Below are 22,043 nucleotides of genomic sequence, written 5' to 3'. Positions count from 1 at the left end.
GCTATATTACGTTTACCCTCCAATCTGGAGGCTGTTTCTCTGTTTTCTGTAATTACACACCAGCTTTGCCGCACACGTTTTGGGGTGTGTATTGGCCAGACTGGACAGAACTGGTGCGAAGCTGGTCCGCAGGGCAAGAAAGCTAGTTTGGGATCGCTGTGCAGGATTTGGAGGAAGTGCTGTTCTGGCCGTCACACGTCCCTCTTACAGCCCTTCCTGTCACTTGGTCTGAATCTGTGCACAGCTGTGCACTCGGAGTTTGTGTTCATTCGTTTGTTTATTCATCGCTCTACTGTTCCAGGTCCCGGGCGGCGTGCCTGTCCACATAGAACTTGGTCTGTTGGGAAAACGGACATTCATCAAGCAGTCACATCAATGTCTAATTACGTGATGTGATAAGTGCTGTGAAGAATTACAGTGTCGTATGAGCGCGAATGTCAGGGAGGGGATGTCATCAGGTTAGGGGTGGGAGGAAAGTGATACGTGATCCAAGACCTGTGGAAAGGAGTTGAGGTAGGCTAAGAATGACGGGAAGAGCGTTCTATATAAAGAAACCTCTTGTGTCAAGGTTTTGAGGTAGGAACAAGCTTGGCACATTGAAAGACTACAAAGAGACCATGGGGGCTGGGAAGTGGCTGAGATGGGGCTAAGGAGGTGACAGGGCCAGATCCTGCTGTGTCTGGAGGCTTAGCTGTGCCTACCGCTTAGATGGCAGATTACCCGCCTGCCCCCGCTCCCCCCCCCTCCCCCCGCCGCCCCTGGGCCGTCCCTGGGTCTTGATAGTGAGTAGACTTATTGAAGGAATGCTGCTAAAGTACAGGGTAGGAAGAAGAGCGTTACCCGAAGCAGGCTTTAGGGAAGGAAGCTCAGACAAAGATTTGGCTTTCTCCTGTTCATGTGTATTTGACTAGAACCACCAGGTGAGCAAGAAGTTTTCCTGGGAGCTCCACCCTCTGTATATAAGTACAGCTTGTAGTGCTTTGTATAGCTCTCTGTTCTGATGACTTCTTTGTCATTTATTCCTCCCAATAGACTGGAGCCCCTTAAGGTTAGGGATCATGTATCATTCCACCTTTGTATTCCTGGCACCTGGTCAGGAGTAAAGCATTCACGGGGTGGGGGGTGGGGGGGTGGTTCCCCTTTAGTTAGGAGGAGGTGAATGGGTTCAGGGGCGCGAGTTGGAGAGCAGGGTCCCTTGATTGTCGTTTTGTTGTATGTTTTGACTGTACTCAGCTTCCTCACTTGATGTTTTTCTCATCTCTGCAGGATCAGTAAGCCGAGAGCTGATGACTCCGGCGAATACCACTGTGTGTATCACTTCGTCAGCGCTCCTAAAGCAAACGCCACCATTGAAGTGAAAGGTACAACCACAGAGGCTGCGTGTGGGCCTCGCTCTCCTAAGCTCTGCTTCGGTGCGGACCTGTCCGCAGGTCTTCTTGTTTCCGTTGTGGGAGGCAGTGTCACGTCACGGTTAGGGCCCGGGCGCAGGAGTTGGTGTGACTGCAGATTACTGACTTCCCTATGCTTCCATGTCTTCATTTGTAAAACCTACCTCATGGGTTTGTTAGGATTAAATAGTTAATATGTAGATTGAACCATGTGAAATTGCCGCTTTTGTATGTTAAAAATGTTTGAATGTTGGCAGCTTCATATGGTTCAACCTCATGTAAAGCTCTTAGACTAGCGCCTTCTGAGTATTACATAGGTCTCTCTAGTGGTCCAGCAGGATTTGGCAAGGACAGTGTGCAGGGTAAACATAAACATTCTGGGTAATTCATTAGAATTTTAATAGAAACTGGGTGCATAGCATCTTAAAAATGAGGCTGTAGCTGGAAGTTTCTAGAAAGACCAATAGAATTATAAGAGTTGGAGCTGCTTAAGTAGATCATTGATCCCAGCTTTCCTGTGTTATTTCAAAGAAGCAGTTGAGATCCAGAAAGGTGAAACCACCTGCTCTGTTCACAAAGTAAGTTTGTGGCAGTGCTAGCTAGCATAGAGCTCAGGTCTTGATGCCCAGTCTCGTGTTTTTCCTTTTTATAAAATGACCATAGGGAGGTGGGGGCTGCTGTTTGAGGTCAGACTGAAGAGATGAGGGTTTTGGTGTTTTTCATTAGGAAGGACACAATCTTGTTCTTAAAATGCACAGGGTAGTCCCTAGAGGTGGAAGGATAAGCTTAGGAAACAGGAAGGGCCTCTATACCAGGTATTTAGGTGTTCCTTAAAACATTTGGAAGACTGAAAAATTCAAGTTCAAGAAAGGTTTAGATACATTCAAAGTTTCTCTTAATGGTGTTACTACATGCAAGTAGTGTCTTGGTGACACAGCCCTAACTGGAGTTGACAGGACATCAGCGGTGCCTCCTCGGGCCTCCACATTGGATTCTAAACGCCTGAAGGAGTTGAGTCACAGTTGCGTGGCTCCAGTCCACACAGGCCAGAGAACCTGGGATTTGATTAATTCAGTGACTGTTCTTGGAGAGATCTGGGTTTGTCTCTGTTTTGAGGAATGCCACATGTGTTCAACATGAGGATGAAGGTGTGAGAAAGCATGTTCTCAGCCAGCCAAGGGCTTTCCACCTGGATGAGCTGAGCTACGTGGGGAGACTCCTCCATGTAAGACCTGAGGCCCTGCAACATTCCAGGCTGAGCCTTTGGGACCAAGTGCAGAGGGAACAGGGTGGGGGAGAGAAGGTAAGTGGTCTGTCTAGTTAATAATAGTTCTCTCCAAGCCTAAGGGATAATTTTGTACAGTTGAAAGTCCTCAGTATAATCACATTGATTTGGCGTTAATGATTTCTGAGCAGCACTGTCAGGAGTGGAAACAAGTGGTTTGGCCGTTGGTTTGGCTGCTCGAGAAGGTGGGGTTCAGTGGCACCAGAGCATTGTCTGCACGTTCCGTTGAGCAGACGTGAAGTAGTGGTCTGGAGGGCGGGAGGGAGGAGGCTGCAGCAAACGCGTTTGCAGAGGGCGTCACAGTTGGCAGATGTCTCGCCCTGGGTCAGCTGTGCACTGGGCACGGATGTGTTTGTGCTGCAGCCCCGGGAGGAAGCTCGGGCCGGTGGCGATGTCCTTGTTTTAAAGCTGTGGACCTTAAGAGAATTCTGTTTTGTGACCAGCTTGGACAGATATGTTACTCTGCCAAGTCAGGAAATTCATAAGGAAGGCTAGTCTTTCCCTCTTCCCTGTCCTCTAATGAGAGAGAGAGAGAGACAGAGAGAGAGCCCCAAAGCATTTTTATATAAACTCTCATTTCTTCAGTGCCTCCAGGGTGGGGTAAGAGATAGTTATCTTTTTATAGCTGTGATTTGAACAATCTGCTGAGTAATAGGTGAGAGGTGGTTATACTCGAGAAGAGAGAAATTCAGGGAACATAAGTGACCCTGCTGAAAAGAGTCTGAGAATCTTCATTTGTGTTTTAAGTAAATTCGGCGTTTCAGAAGAGCAATATAATTCAGACCGCACAGACTCGTATGTATTTCTTCAGCCCCTGTCCTCCACCCAGCCTTTTTCTTCCCCGTCTGGCCTTTCCTGCACTTCAGACTCCCTGAGGGGTTGTTTGGGCTCAGCACTGTGGGGGGCGAGGGACTTGAGCTAGCCAGGGACCAGGCATTATATGTCCCATTACCAAATCTTGGGTCACTTGTGGTGTCCCAAAGAAAAGAAGGCTAAAGGCATCAGAGGGACGGCCACATGTCTGGGAAGAGACCTGTGGTGGCAGTGCGTTTCCATCCTCGCCTGTCTGCAGAGCCCTGTCAAGAAAGGAGTTGGGAGGGTGGTAGTATGGACGCCGTGAGGAAGAGCTTATCTAAAGAAGGCTTTCTTTTTTTTCCTTTGTCTTTTTTTAAAGGACGAGGATGAGGCACTGTAAACAGGGAGATACTGTTACTGTTCAGGGTTACATTTCTTAGCTATTTGGCAGGTGACCTGAGCACCTGCTGGAGGTAGCTGGAGCAGGGTTGGCCGGGGAGAGCAGCACCAGTGACTAGACTTGGTGGGACCACTGCTCCGGCCTCTCTGGGGACCTGCTTGGATAACTGGAGGCATGGCTCCCCAGCTTTTCGTGTGTTCCAGAGACTCCACACCTTATCACAGAGCATTTGTAAATGAATAGGTGTTGGATTTTCTGTCCCTGTAATTCTTTAACCTTTCTAATACTTCCTCCCTCTTTTCTTCCTTTTCTTAAAAAAAAAAAGTGCTCATGAGAGCAAACAGATTTTCTGTGTAATTTGCAAAGATAAAAAGAGAAAGTCCTGTCATGACTCCCACACCCTGTCCTCATCCCTCGGCCATTTTGACTAATCCAAGGAGCAAGGAGTTGGTTGGCGCTTTATTGCTGCTTTTAGAAAAGGACTTCGTGGCCATCCGACCTGCAGCACCGTGCCAGCGCCTCCTGTGAACAGGAAATCCCAGTGCCAGGAGGTTTGCGGCTCCCGTCTTAGGCCCGTCATTACCACTGGGCGTTGCCGATGACATTCCGTCTTTTGGTGGCTCCGAGATCCAGACGGAGCTAGTTTTTGTCCTCCCTACTTCTTAGCTTTCTGTCTCTCTGAACATTATGAGTAACTGTTAGTGTTTCTATAAGTGAACTTGCCCTGCATCCCTGTTTCCTGCTCTGTCACGTGGCCTTACAAGTGACATGTCAGAGTTCAGACTGGCCGTGGTAGACTGTGGCGGTGAGGACGAATGTGAGGAGTGGTAATGCACGTCTCACATCTGGGCAGCACTTCCAGCGTGCAGAGCAGGTTCATGGCTGTTTATTCGTTTGGTAGGTGACTGGTTTGACAGGTGAGGATGCTTAGAGGTTGTGACATCCTTCAGGTCAGAGCTGATGCTGAGCTGATACTGGCTCAGAACTGCCGTACTTGAAAAGTCTTTGAAAGCGTAAGAGTCTCTTGCAGCTGCTGGAACATTCTGAACATCAACTTTAGCTCAGATAACCATACCTGTTCCTTCTTGTCCGCTCTTCACGGTGCTACCCTGATCTTCCTTTCCTTAATAAGACTAAGAATGGCTAACATGGTTGTGCACATACTGTGTGCCAGGAACTGTGCTCAGTGCATTGCTCGTTCTTTCCCTCTCCTTTAATCATCACGATTTTCTGAGCTAAATGTTATTATTATCGCCACTTTCCAGGGGACAAAATTGAGGCACAAGGGAATTAAATGACATGCCCAGAGTTAAGGGGCCTCACTCAGGGGCTCTCAGGCCAGAGTCCGTGCCCCAAAGCACTAAGCCTTGTGGTTGTACTCAGTGCATAACAGTTAAAAGGCCTCAGCCGGAGAGTTAGAAGAAATGGCCTCTAATCCTGGTCCTGCCATTAAACTCACTGCGACCCTGACCAGTCTTCCCTGCCTTATGCCTCAGCTGTGTGTGATGTAGTAGGATGAGATAAATGCTCTTTAAGGATCTGTACGGCTCTGTGAGGTCTTTGGTTCCTTTCAGTGGACACGAGAGCTGAGTCATTGAAGGAAATGATTTCTAAGCTACTTTCCTAGTGGTCCCGTCAGCTTTTCAACTTTGAGGTTGTCACCTTGGTGCCCCTCCCCACTTGTGTCACTCATCTTCCTCTTACGGGACACCTCCTCCCTGTAGTCCCCTGATTTCAAACACTGGTGCCAGGAACAGTGTTAGAGCCGTGGTTCTGAAGTTTGATTGATGTGTCTGAAATACGGCCTGGGCATCAGGCTCATTCAAAGCGCTCCAGGTGATTGTAGTACAACCAAGGTTAGGGTCACCGTCTTGGAGATTTCAGTGCCTCTTACGCAGGGGTTTCACCTGCAGGAAAGGAAGAAGCCTCACCTGCTTCAGGAGGCAGCGCAAGTCCCAGACTGCTCTGGTCTACACAACCCAGGGTGAACCTACTTTGGAAAAGTCTGACTGAGCCAAAAGCCAGCATCCTTCTTGCTTCCATCTTGACCAGTCTCATATTGCTTGTTGGGCTTAGCCTTTGGCTGGCAGTCAATCTTAACTATTCCTCTACCTTTAGCCAGATCTCTAATTTGCTTATAGCAAAAGATGAGGTGTCTTTGGGATTTGATGTTTTGCATAAAGGAAGCAAAGCAACCACTTGTAAGGCCACGTGACAGAGCAGGAAACAGGGATGCAGGGCAAGTTCACTTATAGAACTTGTCATTATGTTTACTTGGAAACAGCCCACCCATTTCTTGGAAAATGAGTTGCGAAATTATGAATTTACTTTGAAAAGTGAGCACCAAATAAGCAGTCCATGTAAGAGGGCCCCATACCTTTCTCAGCTCTGTTGTGTTTATGAGGTCTGACAGTAAAGTTCTGAGAACTTATTGCAACGATGTTGCTAACCGTTTTTGATATCAGACAGATTATTCATTATGTTATTTATACCAACTGGACAAACAGTTAACCAAGTTTACTATTTGGAAGTGCTGAAAAGGCTGCATAAAAAAGTTAGATGACCTGAACTTTTCGCCAACAATTCATGGTTCTTGCATCATGACAATGCACCAGCTCACATGACACTGTCTGTGAGGGAGTTTTTAGCCAGTAAACAAATAACTATATTGGAATACCCTCCCTGCTCACCTGATCTGGCCCCCAATGACTTCTTTCTTTTCCCGAAGACAAAGGAAATATTGAAAGGAAGACATTTTGATGACATTCAGGACATCAAGGGTAATACGACGACAGCTCTGATGGCCATTCCAGAAAAAGAGTTCCAAAACTGCTTTGAAGGGTGGTGGACTAGGCGCTGGCGTCGGTGCATAGCTTCCCAAGGGGAGTACTTCGAAGGTGACCGTAGGGATATTCAGCAATGAGGTATGCAGCACCTTTCCTAGGATGAGTTTGCGAACTTAATTGTCAGACCTCGTATTCATCATCAGCTTCAGCTGAACATACCTCCATTGTCTAAGTTGACACTTTTTATAGCCAGCAGCCTGGCAGAGAAGCTGGATGCTTTGCTCTAAGTGCGGGCCATTCAGGCAACAGAGCATACTGAGGAACGTGCCCTTGTCCTCAGCCAAAGGCCCAGGTAATAAAACTGGGTCAGGTGTTGCTGGGTAACTAAGAGTCTTTTGGAACTCCTGCTTTGCCATTCGTTAGGATACTGGGAGGATATACATTAACTAATGTGTTAGGCCAAAGATTGAGTTTATTCCCAGTGGGTCTGTGATCTCTTTGACAGTCTCTTTGTTACCTCCTCACCACATCTACCCTCGTTCTTGCCACCAGTCTGTGCCTCCTGAGAGGGTCCAGGGAAGCAAGGAGTGTTTGCTATGTCAGATCCTCAGACCTACCTTCAGCCCAACGGGACCTGGTTAGCAGTTCCTTACTAAATGGCAAGCCCACGTGAGGTGAGGCACCTTAATCAATATCAGTAGGCCATTAATCAGTATGATTTGTCAGTATCTGACCCGATTAAACCTTATTAGAGTTACACAGTCCTGCTTATATCAGCAAACAAGGAGAGAACACATAATAATTAGCATCTCTTTGATTTCTTAGAACTCAGAATGCCGGAATCTAAGCCTAGTTTTTTATTTTTACATGCCCTGATGAATAGTTCAATTTAAATGTGTATTTTTGACCCTGAGCTTTAGTTAGGTGCCAGAATGATACAGAGATGTAATTTAATCCTCTCAGGACCTGTGACGTATGTGGGTAAGATTCCCATTATACAAAAGGGAGTACTGAAACTCAAAGGTCTTAAATGACCCACCTTAGGTTCCTCAGTTGGTGAGTCATAGTGTCCATAGAGCCCAGATTTCTCTGATTTAAAGTCCAGAGCTCTTTTCTTTACACTATAATATATGGAGTAGTTAATCTCTAATGGGAATCAATCTTGCTCAGGTCTAGCGTGTTCTAGTCCACCTACCAGCACAGATAACATTTGGGCAGTTAGCTGTGCATTTGCCAGTAATGCATGTTGTATATTTTTACTTTTATGGACTCTTCTAGTTTGGTTTATTTCCCCTCTCATATGGTAAAGTATAAAAAGCATGGCCTCTAGAGTCAGACAGCCCTGAATTTGGATTCTAGCTTCACCATTTACTAGCAGTCTAATTTTAGATGTTAAATCACGTTTCCAAACTTGGGTTTTCCAATCTATAAAAATGGAGTAATGTCTGCTTCATCGGGTGGCCATGTTTTCTTATCTATTGCTGAGTAATAAATTACCCCAAAACGTAATAGCTTAACACAGCAAACACTTATCACCTCATAGTTTCTGTGGGTCAGGAATGAGGGAGCTGATTAGGGGGGTGGTTCTGCCTCAGGGTCTGTCAGGCTCTCGGCCAGGGCTGCTGTCATCTGAAAGCTTGACTGGGATAGAGGATGTTTCCCAGGAGACCTTCGTGCCTCAGACACGGGCCTCATAGGTGTTGGAGCCTCGCCCTAGCACGGCAGCTAACCTCCCCCAGAGGGAGCAAGGAGGAAACCTCGTCTTTTGTGAATTGGTGTCTGAGCTGGTACACCTTTACATCTTTATTTTGTTTATTAAAATCCAGTTACTAAGTCCAGTCCATATTCCAGTGGAGGAAGCTTAGGCTCCACCTCTTGAAGGGAAGATGTCAGAATTTGTGGACTATTTAAAAATCACTACAGGTGGACCTTGAGCCGTAAGGGTGCCTCTCTGACCACTGCTGACATGTGCTCTGAGAGCCTGGTTGCCTTTCTTGCTGTGGGCCCGCTGTCCTGCTCAGCTGGTAGGTCAGGAACAGGCTTTCCAATCGAGCAGCTACCATAAAGGATCGAGAGACGTGATAAAGTGTTCATTGACCCAAGGGCTGACGTGGTAGTTGCTCTAATCACTCCCTGTAAGGCGGAGTGCTGTGGGCTGGGTTAGTTTCTCTGCCCAGTATGCGAGTGGTACTTCACCATCCAAGGCGGGGGAACGAGGGCATTATTCTTTTGAGTACATTAGATGGAGGGGATATTCCAAAGCTTCACTCGATTCTTTGCTAAATTGAGGAGAAAGCAGCAATAGATCTCACCGCTGAAAACGTTCTTGTAGGCTTACACGGTGTGAGCATGGGTTAGCTAAGTTCCTGCTTCGTTAAGTTCCTAGTGACATTCTCTTCCTAAACACCAAGGCAGAAGGAGACCACCCCTACTCCTCTCGCCAGGTCTTGACCTTCAAGTCTTGGGTTCATTCTTGACTCCTTTTTCTCTCACATCCCACGTGAAGGCCATTAACAAATACATGAACTCAATCTATAACAATCCAGAACGTCCTCCCTCCTGCTACTGTTCTCATCCAGACCACCCTCCTTTTGCCTGCATGAACCTAAAACCTCCTCATTGGTCTTGCCTCCGTTGTTGTTTCTCTGCAGCTGTCTCCACATAGTAGCCAGCGGGAGCCTGTTAAAACCTACAGCCCCTTCCATACCAGCACTGAGTGTTCACCACTGCCCTCCCAGCTGACTCAGAGTAAACACCGTTCTCCGAGGCCTACAGCGAGCGTCCTCTCTGACCCAGCTCCATTCTCGCTGATGGCCTCTCCTGCTCGCTTCCCTTGCTCACTGTTGCTGACAAACTCCGCCGTGCTGTCCCTTGGACATAACAAGCACACTTCTGCCTCCAGGCTTCTGCCTTTCCCTCTGCGTGGCATGTTCTTCCTGCAGTTGTATGAATGGCCTACGCCCTTATTTTCTTCCTGTGTTAAAATTCGCCTTCTCAGAAAGGCCTTCCCCCACAACTGTCGGCCCTGGCATGTAGTAGGTGCTCAGATGCGGGAACCACAGCGAGAGGCAGCATGCAGTGCTCTTCTGCGCCTGTGCCTCCCAGCTCCCCCAGGGTGGTGTGCTAGCTACTGTGTGGCCATGGACTCCCTCCTTGGAGTGCTTAAGAGGCTCCTTAATGCTTTTACTGACTGAGAAAATCTTTGAGGAAGGGTGAGCAGGTCAAACAGTAGGCCTGAGAAATGACCCAGTGGCTGTGGGGGACGTCTGGAATGGTGGGAACAAGATGAAGTCAGCCTGACCCACTCCCTTCTGTACTGAGGAATCTTACGCGGAAAAACAAAAAGGAATTGGCTTTATAATGTCCTGTCTAGAAAACACCTTCCCCTGAGTGGTACTGAGCAGCCTGGTTGGCAAGCAGTGGTTATGGAGACAGTGAGGGCTTGCTCAGTCCCTTCCTGTGCAGGGGTTCCTGGGGCTGGCCCGGGAAGCAGTCTGAGAAAAGCAGCACTTTGGGTTGTTTTTAAGCCAAGAAAGCCAAGCCAGTCAGCGGGGGAGCATGGGATGGACAATTCCACAGGCTTTTACAGTCTCAGAATGAATGTTTTGACATCTATCCAAGGACATTGGATGTAGGCAGGGGCTAGAGTTATCTCCGTTTGATAATAGGTGTAGAGCTGAAGCCCGGAGTAATTAAAGAACCAGCAAAGCTGGAACTGGGACCAGGCCTATTCATTCTCTTTCCTATCTTGCCAACAAAGTGACGTTTGGCCTACTTAGAGTTTTATTGCTTTCAGATTACTGTAACTGGTGAGGTATGGTGGAAAATATAGTTAAGATCAAAGAAGGCCAGGTTCAAAGAATTGGCCTCCATCTCAGGCTTCTTGGATCCTTGACACTTATCTAATTTTTAAATCACAGGTGCTGTTTATTTCTTCTTAAGTGATCCCTAAAAGCAGAAAAGACCAATAGCCCCTGGCATGTCAGGAAATCCCCCCAAGATGGGGTTCCTTGAGATTACTGTAAATCAAGTGTACCAGTCAGATTCTTAAGCTGTTAATACAAGTTCTTGGGACACGAGCTGAATTTCCTGTGGATTTCGTGCTTGCCCTTGAGGAGGCCAGTGTGCTGGGTTCCCTCTCTTGGCAGAGCCTCGGCCATGGACATTCGTCAGACAACTTCTCCAGGCTTTCGCTGTCTTCACATACCTTGCAGTAGGACTTGATTTTAGTTGTTTGATCTCAGGGATCCCTCATTCCCTCAAGGGGGAGTATATGACATTGGACATAATCCATAATTATTGTTAGTGTGGGTGTTTTGGAAAAAACCATGCCTGGTAGAGGAGATGATGGCATAATTTAGGGCAGTTGAGCCTGTGCCCTCTTTGAGTAGGTTAGAGAAGCACCTACGCGATTAGTAGAACGTCACATGTGGTAATCCTGGTGTCCGCTTGGGCTGCTTTAGTGGACAGGAGGGCAGGGGTGGGGTTGGTGCCATTGCTCTGCTGTCACCTGAAATGCATGTTATGCAAGCTGAACTGGAGGGGGGGCCGGGCTCTGAGTAGTAGGTGGGGCCTCGGATCTGTTCGGAGTTGGCTTCCATGGTGACCGTTCAACACTCTCTCTCACAGCTGCCCCTGATATCACTGGCCATAAACGGAGCGAGAACAAGAATGAAGGGCAGGATGCCATGATGTACTGCAAGTCTGTGGGCTACCCCTACCCAGAGTGGGTGTGGCACAAGAAGAACGGTCCGCCCCTGGTGAGTAGAGGGCTGCCCGGGGTCTCTGTGGTCCCTGGAATATCTCCTGTCGAGGTCCAGACGTTTGGGCCAGTGGCTGCAACTGCCGTGCTGGCCTGGCGTAGGCCACCCTTTCTCGAGTCATGAATCTGGAGGTCACTGACAGGTTGTCCAGCATGGAATCCCTGCACATGATTCATTACAGCTGTCTGTCTGGTGAGGGACAGAGTGCTTGCCTTCAAGACAGGACACTGAAAGCTAACTCCAAGCTGAAAACTTTTACTATTCTACCCTAAAGAAAATACGGTTCTTGAAGTGTTTTTAACGTACCTTTCTTGTCTGGGGGGAAGATAAGGCATTGAGAACAATTTTTAGAGTATTCCTGGAGCACAGGAAGTACTGCTTAGGAGCTGCGGCAGCCTGACGAGGCCCACAGGCTGCCTCACACATTGGCCATCTGGTCAAAGGAAACATCTTTTCCCGTCTGTGCCATGACTCTTGGTAGTATTGGGAGAGGCAAAGCTTTAGAGTGTCACTTTCTCTGATTTCATGGCGTTTGACCAGTCTCCTTGCCTGTCAGAGCCTTGCACGCCCAGCACTGTACGTCACAGGCGTCCTGGAGTCAGTCCTCAGAAGCAGAAGGGACCCGAATCCAGGCTCTTCGGACCAGGTGTAAATTAGGGACAAAATCAAGGATCAAATCCAAGTTTTATATTTTAAGTCCATTTTCTTTCCCATCTCATGACCTCTCGCAACAATAATATGTCAGGTGGTGATAAGGACTAGATTTCAGGAGCCTTGAATAAGGGGAGCAGGCTGAGGAATGGGGAGGTGACAATGCTGTGCTGAGGATTCTCAGAGCAGGCCCTGAAAGATCAAAACATTCCGCATTCTGAGGTTCTGACAAGGAAATGCCCAATGCCCAGGTGGGAGGACCCTTGAGCTTCTGTCAGAGCAGATTGGGAGTCCTCAGTGGGGATTTTCATCTCTCCTGTTCTCATGCCCACGAACTCTTTTGAGAAACATTTAAAATCAAACATGATTACTTCCTCTTGCTTTCAAGCTGTGTATCATTTGGGAGACAAAACTTTTAACGAAAGGGGGAGGGGGAAAAGAAAAGCTATTTCTAGGTTGATGCCTTTGAAAACCATTTTGTTGAACAGCCTAAACTTTGTTGAATGCTGAAATAAAATGCTTTCAACTTGTTCTAGACACTAATTTCAGCAATTCTCTAACTTGCTTTTCTGGTCAGATCGTACCTTTGTTGGACCCCTTTGCATTTAGTCCAGTCCATTCCAGTTTCTCCTCCCGTCCCCTTCCCGTCGCCTGCAAGGGGCGTGGAGGATTGTCCTCCCTGTCTTCCGGGCTCTGCTTTCTTCTGTGGGGGTGGCAAGGGTGACAGGTCTCACTCATCTGACTCTTCTTGTCGTCCATTCTTGGTTGTTGCTGCGTCTGTGGCCTCACCTGACTGGCCGCTGTGTAGCAGGTATTCAGGTGCTGGACCTCGTGGGAGCTTGTGGGAGTTGTTTAGATGGCAGTTTTCAGATATGAGAGAACTCTGAGGGAACTTCTCTGATGCTTCCTTAGCTCCAGCCACAGGGGAGCTGGTTCTGAGCTGCTCACCTGGAAGGCGGGGCCCCCGAACATGGAGAAAACAGGAACAGCATGGCTCTTCACTTGTGGGAGTGTGGGCTGCTCTGCCTTCTCTCCCAATCATCTTGTTCCTAGATTGTGAGGCGTAGTCTCCTGCCTAAACCAGTCCCCATTGCAGGAAGAGATTTTTCTTCTTGGCACCGCCCGGTCTTGGAGTGATTCTCGTGGTGCCTGTTCTACGTGGCTGTCGGGTGGAAGGCTGCAGTGCCAAGTGTAACTCCTCCTGTTACCTCCAGTCCTGTCTTCTCACTTATAGACTGGGAAGGGGTGCTGTGGTTTAGGTCGTGACGGGATAAGGTAGCTGGCTCCCTTTCAGTAAGCCCTGCAAGGGCTATCTGCCCCGCCACCTGTTTGTGCCTTTTGTGTTTTTTTTTTTAAAGATGATGGGGAATTTAATGCCTCTCTTCTTAGCCATCAATTCCGTGACAGTAGGACAAATCACACTCAATATCTTATGCATTGATTGAAAAGATGGAAGTTTCTTGCATATGATAGTATTGAAAAAATACCCATCGAGGGCATGTGGGCCAGAGATGACACTAATTACCTCTGGTCATAAGTGCAAGACGTGGAACTAGTGAGTGAGTAGAGCAGAGGGTAGAGAAAGGTGGCAGCTTTACAAGGCTTAGAGTTGACGTTTCACAGAGTAACTCTCTTTGGAAGACTGTGAGTTTCCCATTTCAGCCATAGGCACACTCAGGTGACGACACGCTGTGTGCTGTGGCTGGACATCACTCGGGTCGTCTTCCCATTTCCTCTCTACTCCTTCTGACTGTGCCCTGGTTGGTTGTTGGTTAACAGCTGACACATGAGTCAGTTTGCCCCTGCAGTATCCCCTGAGGCCGGCGGCGCGGCAGGCGGCCCGCTCCACGCAGACCCGGTCACGAAGCCTCGCCTGCCCCCCACGCGCGGGAGCCGTCCTGCCCTCCTTGCTCAGCTCTCCTTCCCCACAGTTTAGTTCAAATGCCAGCTCTTAAGCTCTCCCTGTGTCTTTCTGGCAGTGGCCACTCACTGTGCCCGCAGTGCTCTCCACGGGCCCTCTGTCGGGCTTTCCGTCCTTTCCCATACCCACCCCCTTGGAGGTCTGGTTCTGCCTTGGAGCCAGCCTCCTCGTTCATTTTTGTGCCATACTTTCCCCCTTTCTATCTCGCCTTCCGTTTCATAGGATGAAGAACGTAGTTAGTGTACATTAGTATTTGTTCAGTGAATAAACTTCCTTTTAACCCTATAGTTCTGTGCGGAAAGGGAAACTCTTAGTACTGGGAGCGCGTTCCTAGCGCTGTTTGTAGAGGAAGTTGAAGGAGGCTTCCCAGACTCCTCCCGTGTGAAGTAGCTGTGCTGACCCGGAAGTCATCAGGCAGGCCTGAGGTCACAGCCCTCCTCTAGCCTCTCCTGTGACCATCACTGCTGGGTTCTGCAGTCGTGTTTCCTGCGCTGAGGCGGTCTCTCCCAGGTCTGCAGGCCAGGCCCTCCGTTCTCTCAGATGAGGGGGGAGTGGGGAGGACCAGCGGCGGGGGCTTTACTCCTGTCAGGAGCGTGTTCATGCTACGGAAAGGTCGTGATGAGGGCGCCACGTTCCTGGGGCAGAGGCGGGCTACATACTGCTCCCTCGTCCCAGCCAGTGTCCTGCTGAGAACACACTGCGTCCCTCTGCCCAGGCTTGGTCTCCCTCACTCTCCCGTGTGTTCTCACCCTTCCTGGCCCCGAGCAGGATATCGTCAACACCTCTGGCCGCTTCTTCATCGTCAGCAAGGAGAACTACACGGAGCTGAGCATCATGAACCTCCAGATCACAGAAGACCCTGGCGAATACGAATGTAATGCCACCAACGCCATTGGCACTAACTCCGCCGTCACCATTCTCAGGGTACGCAGCCACCTGGCCCCGCTCTGGCCTTTCTTGGGAATTCTGGCTGAAATCATCATTCTCGTGGTGATCATTGTTGTGTACGAGAAGAGGAAGAGGCCGGATGAAGTTCCTGACGGTAAGAGCACCCCTACAGAACAGCTGTAATGTTGGGGTTGGTCCGGTGGGTGGTGTCCAAGGACCCAGAAAGGACTTTCAGGAGGCTGGGGTTCAGTCCCAGAAGGAGAGAAGGAGCAATTTTACACTGGTTGCTCATCGCCTCCCCGAGGGTCCGCCACCCAGAGCTCTAATTATTAGCCTGTCCTTCCATGTGGGTGTTCTCCAGAACCCAGTCCCGTCTGCCCTCAGGCCCCCCGTGGGGAGCGGGCAGCTGGCAGTCTCTGGTCAGTTCTGTCCTCCCTCAGGACAGATCATCAGGCAGATTGAGCATAAGGAGAACCCAAATCAAGCCTAGAAGCCACCGCACGATCGCAGGCCACCCGGCCTCGGGCGGATGGAAGGTATCTAACTGGTTGTCACATGATTGCGTGGTGTGGCCACGGTTCAGCCAGCCCGCTCTCGGGAAGAGCCGTGGGAACAGGCCAGCCTGTGGTTCCCTCCGTTGCTTCCTTCAGTAGGTTCTCAAGGTTCTAGGTGCGGGCTGGCGCCTACCTACCGTTCGACTTTTCTGTGCCTCACAGACAAGAATGGTGGAGAGTGTCTGATGCCCCCCCGCCCCCCCCCCAAGTTTAAGACAGAGATAGCGACACAGTGCCGCCTGAGTCCATGCCCGAGGGGCGCCGTCAGGCTGACCTAGCACCAGAGAAGGACTTGCTTGTGGCAGCTGCCCTGGAGAACTGCTAAGCTTTGGCGGGAGCAAGACTCTTAGATTATTGGACGCGCTCAGAATCAGAAACCCTGGGAACCTGTGGGATGATTTTTGTCCTGGATGTTCCATTTCTAACCCTGTGGTTAGTCAGCAGGAGCTATGGCGGACTGTATCGGGGTACCTCAGGTTCCTAACCGGCTCCCCCACCCTGCCCTGGAGCATCACCAGCAAAACCAAACTAGTGGGCCAGCCGCCCTTGCCGCCACTTGCCTGCCACTAGAGAGAAGGGGGAGGCCGAGCTGGGTGATGGTACGATGCTGACTGCCTGTGCCCTGGTCCCGCGCCCTGCCACCACAGTTGTTCTTGTCCCTCTGGCTGACCAGTGGGACTGCAGCGGCCACTGTGTGTTGCGCAGAGCACTAAGTAGGGGTGGCGCTCCCTCAGAGTGCAGCCATGAAGGCTCTTGCGGACTCGGACCCTCTGGGAGCAGCAGCCACTTCCCGTCTTTTCCTTCCTTCTCCGTGGCTCCGAATTCTCTGCCTTAGTAGAGTCAGTATCGTGCGAGGCTGGTAAAGGATTTTTGTTAACACGATGGATGATCGATGCGCGTAGGAAGCGCTGGTGGAGTCCCCTCCAGCTGACGCTGCAAATGACCTATATGCAGGAGAGGGACAGGCGTCAGCTGCCGCAGGCTAGCGTCTAAGTAGGGTTTCCAGGCGGGAATTCCCGCCTGTTCTCAGGAATTTTTTTCACTTTCCCGTTCCCGAATCCTGAGATATAGAGATATAAACTGTTTTCTGTTCTCCATGATCAGTCGTTTCCACAAAGTAACAGCCGATACTACCAACCACGTAGGTTCAAGGAGCCGATTTTCCCGATTTCCCGACCAAATTTTACCAGAATTCAGGAATGGAAAAGTGAAAAAAATTCCCGAGAATGGGCGGGAATTCCCTCTTGGAAACCTTAGTGATAAATAGGAAAACTGTCTAAGAGATACATTGTGAGTGGTATGTTTATTGGGTATTATTGGGTTTATGAAGCTGATTTTCCCGATTTCCTGACTAACTTCTCAGGATTCGGGGACGGGAAAAGTGACAAAACTTCCTGAGAATGGCAGGAATTCCCACCTGGAAACCCAGTCTGTAACTCAGCGCCCGTTGCCTGCAACGTGAGAGCGGTCTCAGGAGGCTGGGGGTGAAACTGCCTTCTCGGGTTCTCACAGGTGCACAGTTCTCGGGCCTGCCCCCGTTGGGCGCCCACGGCAGAGGAGCGCTGTTCAGAGCTGGGAGCAGAACCCGCTGACTGGGCCCAGCGCCGGCTCCTTGCAGCAGTTGTGCCTCACTCCTAAAAAGGCCTTTTCTGTCCCCTCAGAATGCTTTGGTTTTGCTGACTGCCACCTTTCTCAGCCCTCTGAAAAGGTTGAGAGGCAAAAAGTCAGGTAGCGAAAGGCAAAGATGGGCTTCAAAACCAGATATTTGAGACAGGCTCCTACTGCGTCGGCAGAGCGAGGCACCGGCTGGACACGTCCCTGGTCCCTGTCAGAGCCGTGGCTGGCCACTTGCAGGAAGCCCTCGTTTACCAGGCTGCTGCCCTAGCCGGGGTGCAAGACCGTCAGGCTCCATGGCTATTGAATTCAAATGGGGCCAGTTCTAGGAGACATCTGTGGCCGGCAAATCTTCTGAACAGCTTCTTGGAGGGAAGATACCTCTTTTAAGCTAAATTATAGACAGTGGACGAATCCTGCTTTTATAAAAGACATGACTGCAGGGTAGGTGCAAAGTAAACCCCCTTGCTTTTTCTTTTGGAAGAATGATGCAGGCAGCCTTTACTTTGTTGTTGTTGAATTGGGGTGAAAGATCTGGGATGCTGGAATTACTGCAGTGTTTGCCTTCCCTCCGCTCCCGTCCTGGCAGCCAGTGTGGCCCAGGCTCCACTGCCCCTCTCCACACCCCTGCCCTGCGCCAGCATTTCCATCCCATAGTTTCCTCCATTTTCTCTCTGCCTCCTTCTCTCCAGCTCCTCCTCTGCCTCCCCCTCTTTTCTACTGCTCTCCTGAAGTAATCATTAAATAAACACACAGCAAGTTGATTGTTCCTCAGTGAGTTTTCCTTAGGCTATGGCTTTTTCTTTTTGGGCCAGCTTTCCCTCAACTCCTATGCAGCTTGTGTAAGAGCGGACTTACCACATATACTTTCTTTCCGTCTGCCCCTCCCCACATTTACAGAGAGACATATACTCCTTTTTGGAATGAGTGATTTCAAAACATGTCTAATAGAACTTCGGAGTTTTAGAGGTGATGAATTTTTACCTATTAGATAATCATCTGTGGCTCTGTGCTGACTTATTTATGCCATTGTGAAAATGGATTTTTATAGGCCTGACATGCTTTTTCTCTGCCAAATAGGTACTTTATTATCAAGATATACCTACAATCTATTTCTGACTCACTGAACTTTTTTTTCTTTTTTTTCTGGAATTTTTTTTTTTAAGTTTATTGGGGTGACAATTGTTTACAGTAAAGTTAAATAAATTTCAGGTGTACAATTCTGTAATACATCATCTATATATATCACATTGTGTGTTCTGAACTTTATTCATATTAAAAAAATTCATATAAAACTCGATTCATATTTGGGCAGTCTGACTTCTTGGTAACTCAGCCCATTATTAGAAAAGTACTAAATGAATATTATAAAGGTATAAAAACACAATTTGAACTTACAGAGTTTAGTCTGAATATGTTTTACTAGAAAAGCAGATACTGCTTTAGATTTCTCACATAGAAAATGCTTAGGGTTAAGGTTTAGGTGCTTCCAGGAAAAAAAAAGGCCCAAGTCTTTTTGTCTGCTGGAGTGTATGTACTCAGCACGTCTTGTCAGTGAAGCTCATCCAGATCCCTTTCAGCCCGTTAGGGTCTCAGGATTGGTGCGCAGTGGCTTGTCTTGGAGATGGATTATCTGCGTGTCACCTTTTACTTTCAGTGTTTTCAGGAACAGGTAAATCCTGGACCCAAATAGGGGCTTCGTTTTTTCACTTTACTTACCTCTTGACTACATTCTCTGAAAACATTAACTGGTAATTGTGTGAAGGACTAGGTCCAGCACCTCCTAGCTGGACATGCGCTGGGAGCACACCTTCTGCGTGGCGGCCCTGCTGACTGAACCCAGAGAGAGACTCGTGTGTGCTTTCAAGTCTCCCCTTCCCCGTCTCCTGCAGAGATGGGGCGTGGGTCTGCTTAGTGGCCGGGGCCTTCTGTTTACTGCACATTTCAGTGACCGCAAATGAAAAAAATAGCTGTTTTAAGAAAAGGGCTGGTATGAAAAAGAGTTTTCTATTTTCACGTGAGGGGGATAATTTTTATAAGCAAGTCAAAGGGGTCTTCCTTCAAGTTACTTCCTTTGGGTAGAGACCGATATTTGAGGTTTTGGTGGGGGTCATTTTTAGTCACTCTGCTATATCCAGACTCTTAGACACTTTGAATTGAGAGCTGTTCTAATGTTCTAAAATCTATTAGTTGGGCAGAATATTAATATTTGGTAACATGAAGCTTTCCAACATGCCAGGAATATTGAAAAAGAAACGCGACTTTTTAAAACGATGTGCAGCACACACGTTCGCTGTCTCTTAACTAGCGGTCATTTGGATCAGTAACAAGTTACCTTTTGGAAAAAATACAATAGGACCTAACAAGGAAGGAAATCGGAAGTAACCGTTCCTCTTTCTTGGTTGATCTACTCTGCTGAGATCACACAGAATTTAAGTGTGTTTAGAAACTATAAAACCCCATCTTCAGTGACACGATGGAAGTGAGCAAGGAGCTTTGAGCAGACAGTCCACTCCTGGTCCTTCTGACTTGAAAGCCGTGTTCTGGGAGGTGATACCGTCTCAGGGAATCCATCATCTACTAGGCATGGCTGAGGCCCCTCCAGATTGAGGCGGGTGTAGGGAGTGAGAACTGGAGTGCATCCCGTTGGGAAGACAGGGTTCAGATAAATGTGTGTGTGCAATGGCTCCACCGGGAACCTCACCCGTAAGATGGATTCCAGAAGCATCTTGTTTCCCTTCTCCCGCAGTCCTCTTCCTCTCAGCTAGCCAGTAGCTCTAACACCCAGGTGGAGAGAACAGTCATTGATTAATAAGCAGCTGTCTTTTGGCTGAGGGTTTGGGGGTATGTTGATACTTGTCGGTTACTATGACTTCTTTTTTTTCCCCCCTCAATTGCATCAAACCCTTAAAACATGGTGGTAAGTGAGCGATATGCATGCTTTTGGAGTTTGTTTAATCTCCGCTTCAGTCTATACGGTGCACAGTTCATAATGTTAACACTTTTCAAGTTTACTTCATTCACTTTCACAACTAATTTGGATTTCAGTTTGCTGTTTAATCCTCATTTACTTTGATTTTTGTATCTTTTTTCTGTAGTTCTGTTCTTTCCCTCTCTCCCGATTTCTGTTAGGGGTCGAGTTGTTTTTTGTCTGACCTGTAAGGGGAGAGTGGTGCTTTCTTCAGATAGCGATTCAGTCCAGGAAAATTGGAAACATGAGGCTCTTTGCTCCTTGAAAATGTGAAAGTGGATTTGGGAAGACAGCGATGAGGGAGGGGCTCGTGTGATTGAGACACCGGTGGGAATCCCCACTGCGCCCACTGGCAGGCATGGCAGCCACGCTGAGCTGCCCGCCCGCTGACCCCTCCTGAGCCCCGTGCATGTCGGCTTGTTGGCTGGACAGTGGCTTCCCACTCAGACACCAGGGCAGCCCCACTATGAAGGGAGGAAGAGCTCGGTATGACATGCTGGGGTCGGTGCTGACAGCGTCATGCTTTGAAGAGAATTAGCCTGGCTACTGCGATTCCCCCTCCCCTGCTTTTTCTTTTCAAGTTGGGAGTAGATTGGTGATACTGTTGAATCAGCTATCCTGCTTTAGCATTTTGTATTTCTGGGTACACAGCCAGAGCACTAAAACCATTCTGAGTTTGCTCTGGTGTCTTCTCCTTTATGTCCCTGAGTGCTTGGTCGCTAGCATGTAGCTGAACTGGCTTGGCCGGGATGTGACAGCATTAGGGTGTCGAGGCGAGGGAGGATTTAGGCTGGGCGTGTGTCTTTCTACCGACCAGTCTTTGTAGATCTCCACCGCACACAGCACTCAGACGTCTTGGGTGTCCTTGAGTCCTAGTTTGTTCTCTGTATCTGTTTGATAGTGTACTTTTGTTGTTAGAATCCTGTGGACACTGGTGTGTCGCTAGACTATTGTTTTGGCTGATCAGTCATTGGTTTGTGGTTAGTTTTGTTTCGTTTTGTTTTTTCAATCTTTTTTTGCTCCCGTCACTGTGTGTGCTGGCGGTGGCTTTGCCTCTCCGTTGCCTCCCTCAAAGGACCAGGTGGAGCAATGTCTCCCTCTGACAGACATTCCTCCTGACGCGTGCTCCTGCGGCGGGTGCCTCCACTGAGACTGTAACCTCCATACTGCTTCATGTGCACCGAGCCCTTGTGGAATCCTGCTGACAGGTTTTCTAGACCATTCTGAACCAGTTAGTCCACCCTGCTTTTGTAAAAGAAGAAGCAACTAAGAGTATTTACTGGTTCCCTCCCCTTTGTGGGCTTTTTTTTTTTTTACAAACTATTCCATTATATCCCTGCTTAATGGGGACCAAGTTGCCCTTAGTTGAAACAGGAAAGAAAAACTTACAAATCAGAATCATAATACCAATTTAAGAAGGCTTCTAAACTCAGATAATGGAAGCTTTTTTGATTAAAAACAAACAAACATACCTCCTGGCTTACCTGGGTGGGGTCTGGTTCTGGTCAGGGCACAGCCCTGAGCCTGTGTATCTGAAGTCTTTCTAGAGGGATGTCACCTCTCGCCAGCTTCTCCTGTGTCAGAACACCCTTTGGGGTGCATGCACTTGTTGCTGACCCAGAATCGGGTACAACTGTGTGGCTTCCCCTTTCTCAGTCTCATTCTCCAGACTGAAGAGAATCTCCCTTAAAGATTACGAAACAGCGAGAACAGGTCCTCTGGGGACGTGAGGATGTGGCTAAATGAATAGAACACACACATCCGTCTGTATCGCAGGACTGAGCTAAAATGGTGCATGCATTCACCACAAGAAAACAAACAGCAGGATTTTACAACTGAAATGTTGGTTTGTCTTCTCATCTATCTAAGAGTGAAGCACTGGAACTTGGGGACAAGATGAATATAATGATATTGCAGCCTATCTGTCCACTACAGTTGCAGTTTTTCATGACAAGCATTCAAAGTGTTAACTAAAACCATTGAAACAACATACCTGCCATTAAAAACGCGAATCTAGAAGTAATAAC

General features: G+C 48.5%; 1 protein-coding gene across 5 annotated transcripts in view; it reads left to right on the top strand.

Moving 5' to 3' along the window:
• The window catches only part of NPTN (neuroplastin), a 65,049-nt gene that overhangs the window by 40,516 nt on the left and 2,490 nt on the right, over positions 1-22,043 (top strand). For all 5 annotated transcript variants that reach the window (XM_033107428.1, XM_033107427.1, XM_033107425.1 and 2 more), the window contains 3 exons: positions 1,267-1,361; positions 11,284-11,414; positions 14,758-15,031. In XM_033107428.1, the coding sequence (XP_032963319.1) occupies positions 1,267-1,361; positions 11,284-11,414; positions 14,758-15,031 (500 nt within the window). The remainder of the gene's footprint in view (positions 1-1,266; positions 1,362-11,283; positions 11,415-14,757; positions 15,032-22,043) is intronic.

Source organism: Rhinolophus ferrumequinum, chromosome 6 (assembly GCF_004115265.2).
Source record: "Rhinolophus ferrumequinum isolate MPI-CBG mRhiFer1 chromosome 6, mRhiFer1_v1.p, whole genome shotgun sequence".
NCBI classification, from domain to species: Eukaryota; Metazoa; Chordata; class Mammalia; order Chiroptera; family Rhinolophidae; genus Rhinolophus; species Rhinolophus ferrumequinum.
This window is presented reverse-complemented; position numbering and strand designations above follow the sequence as displayed.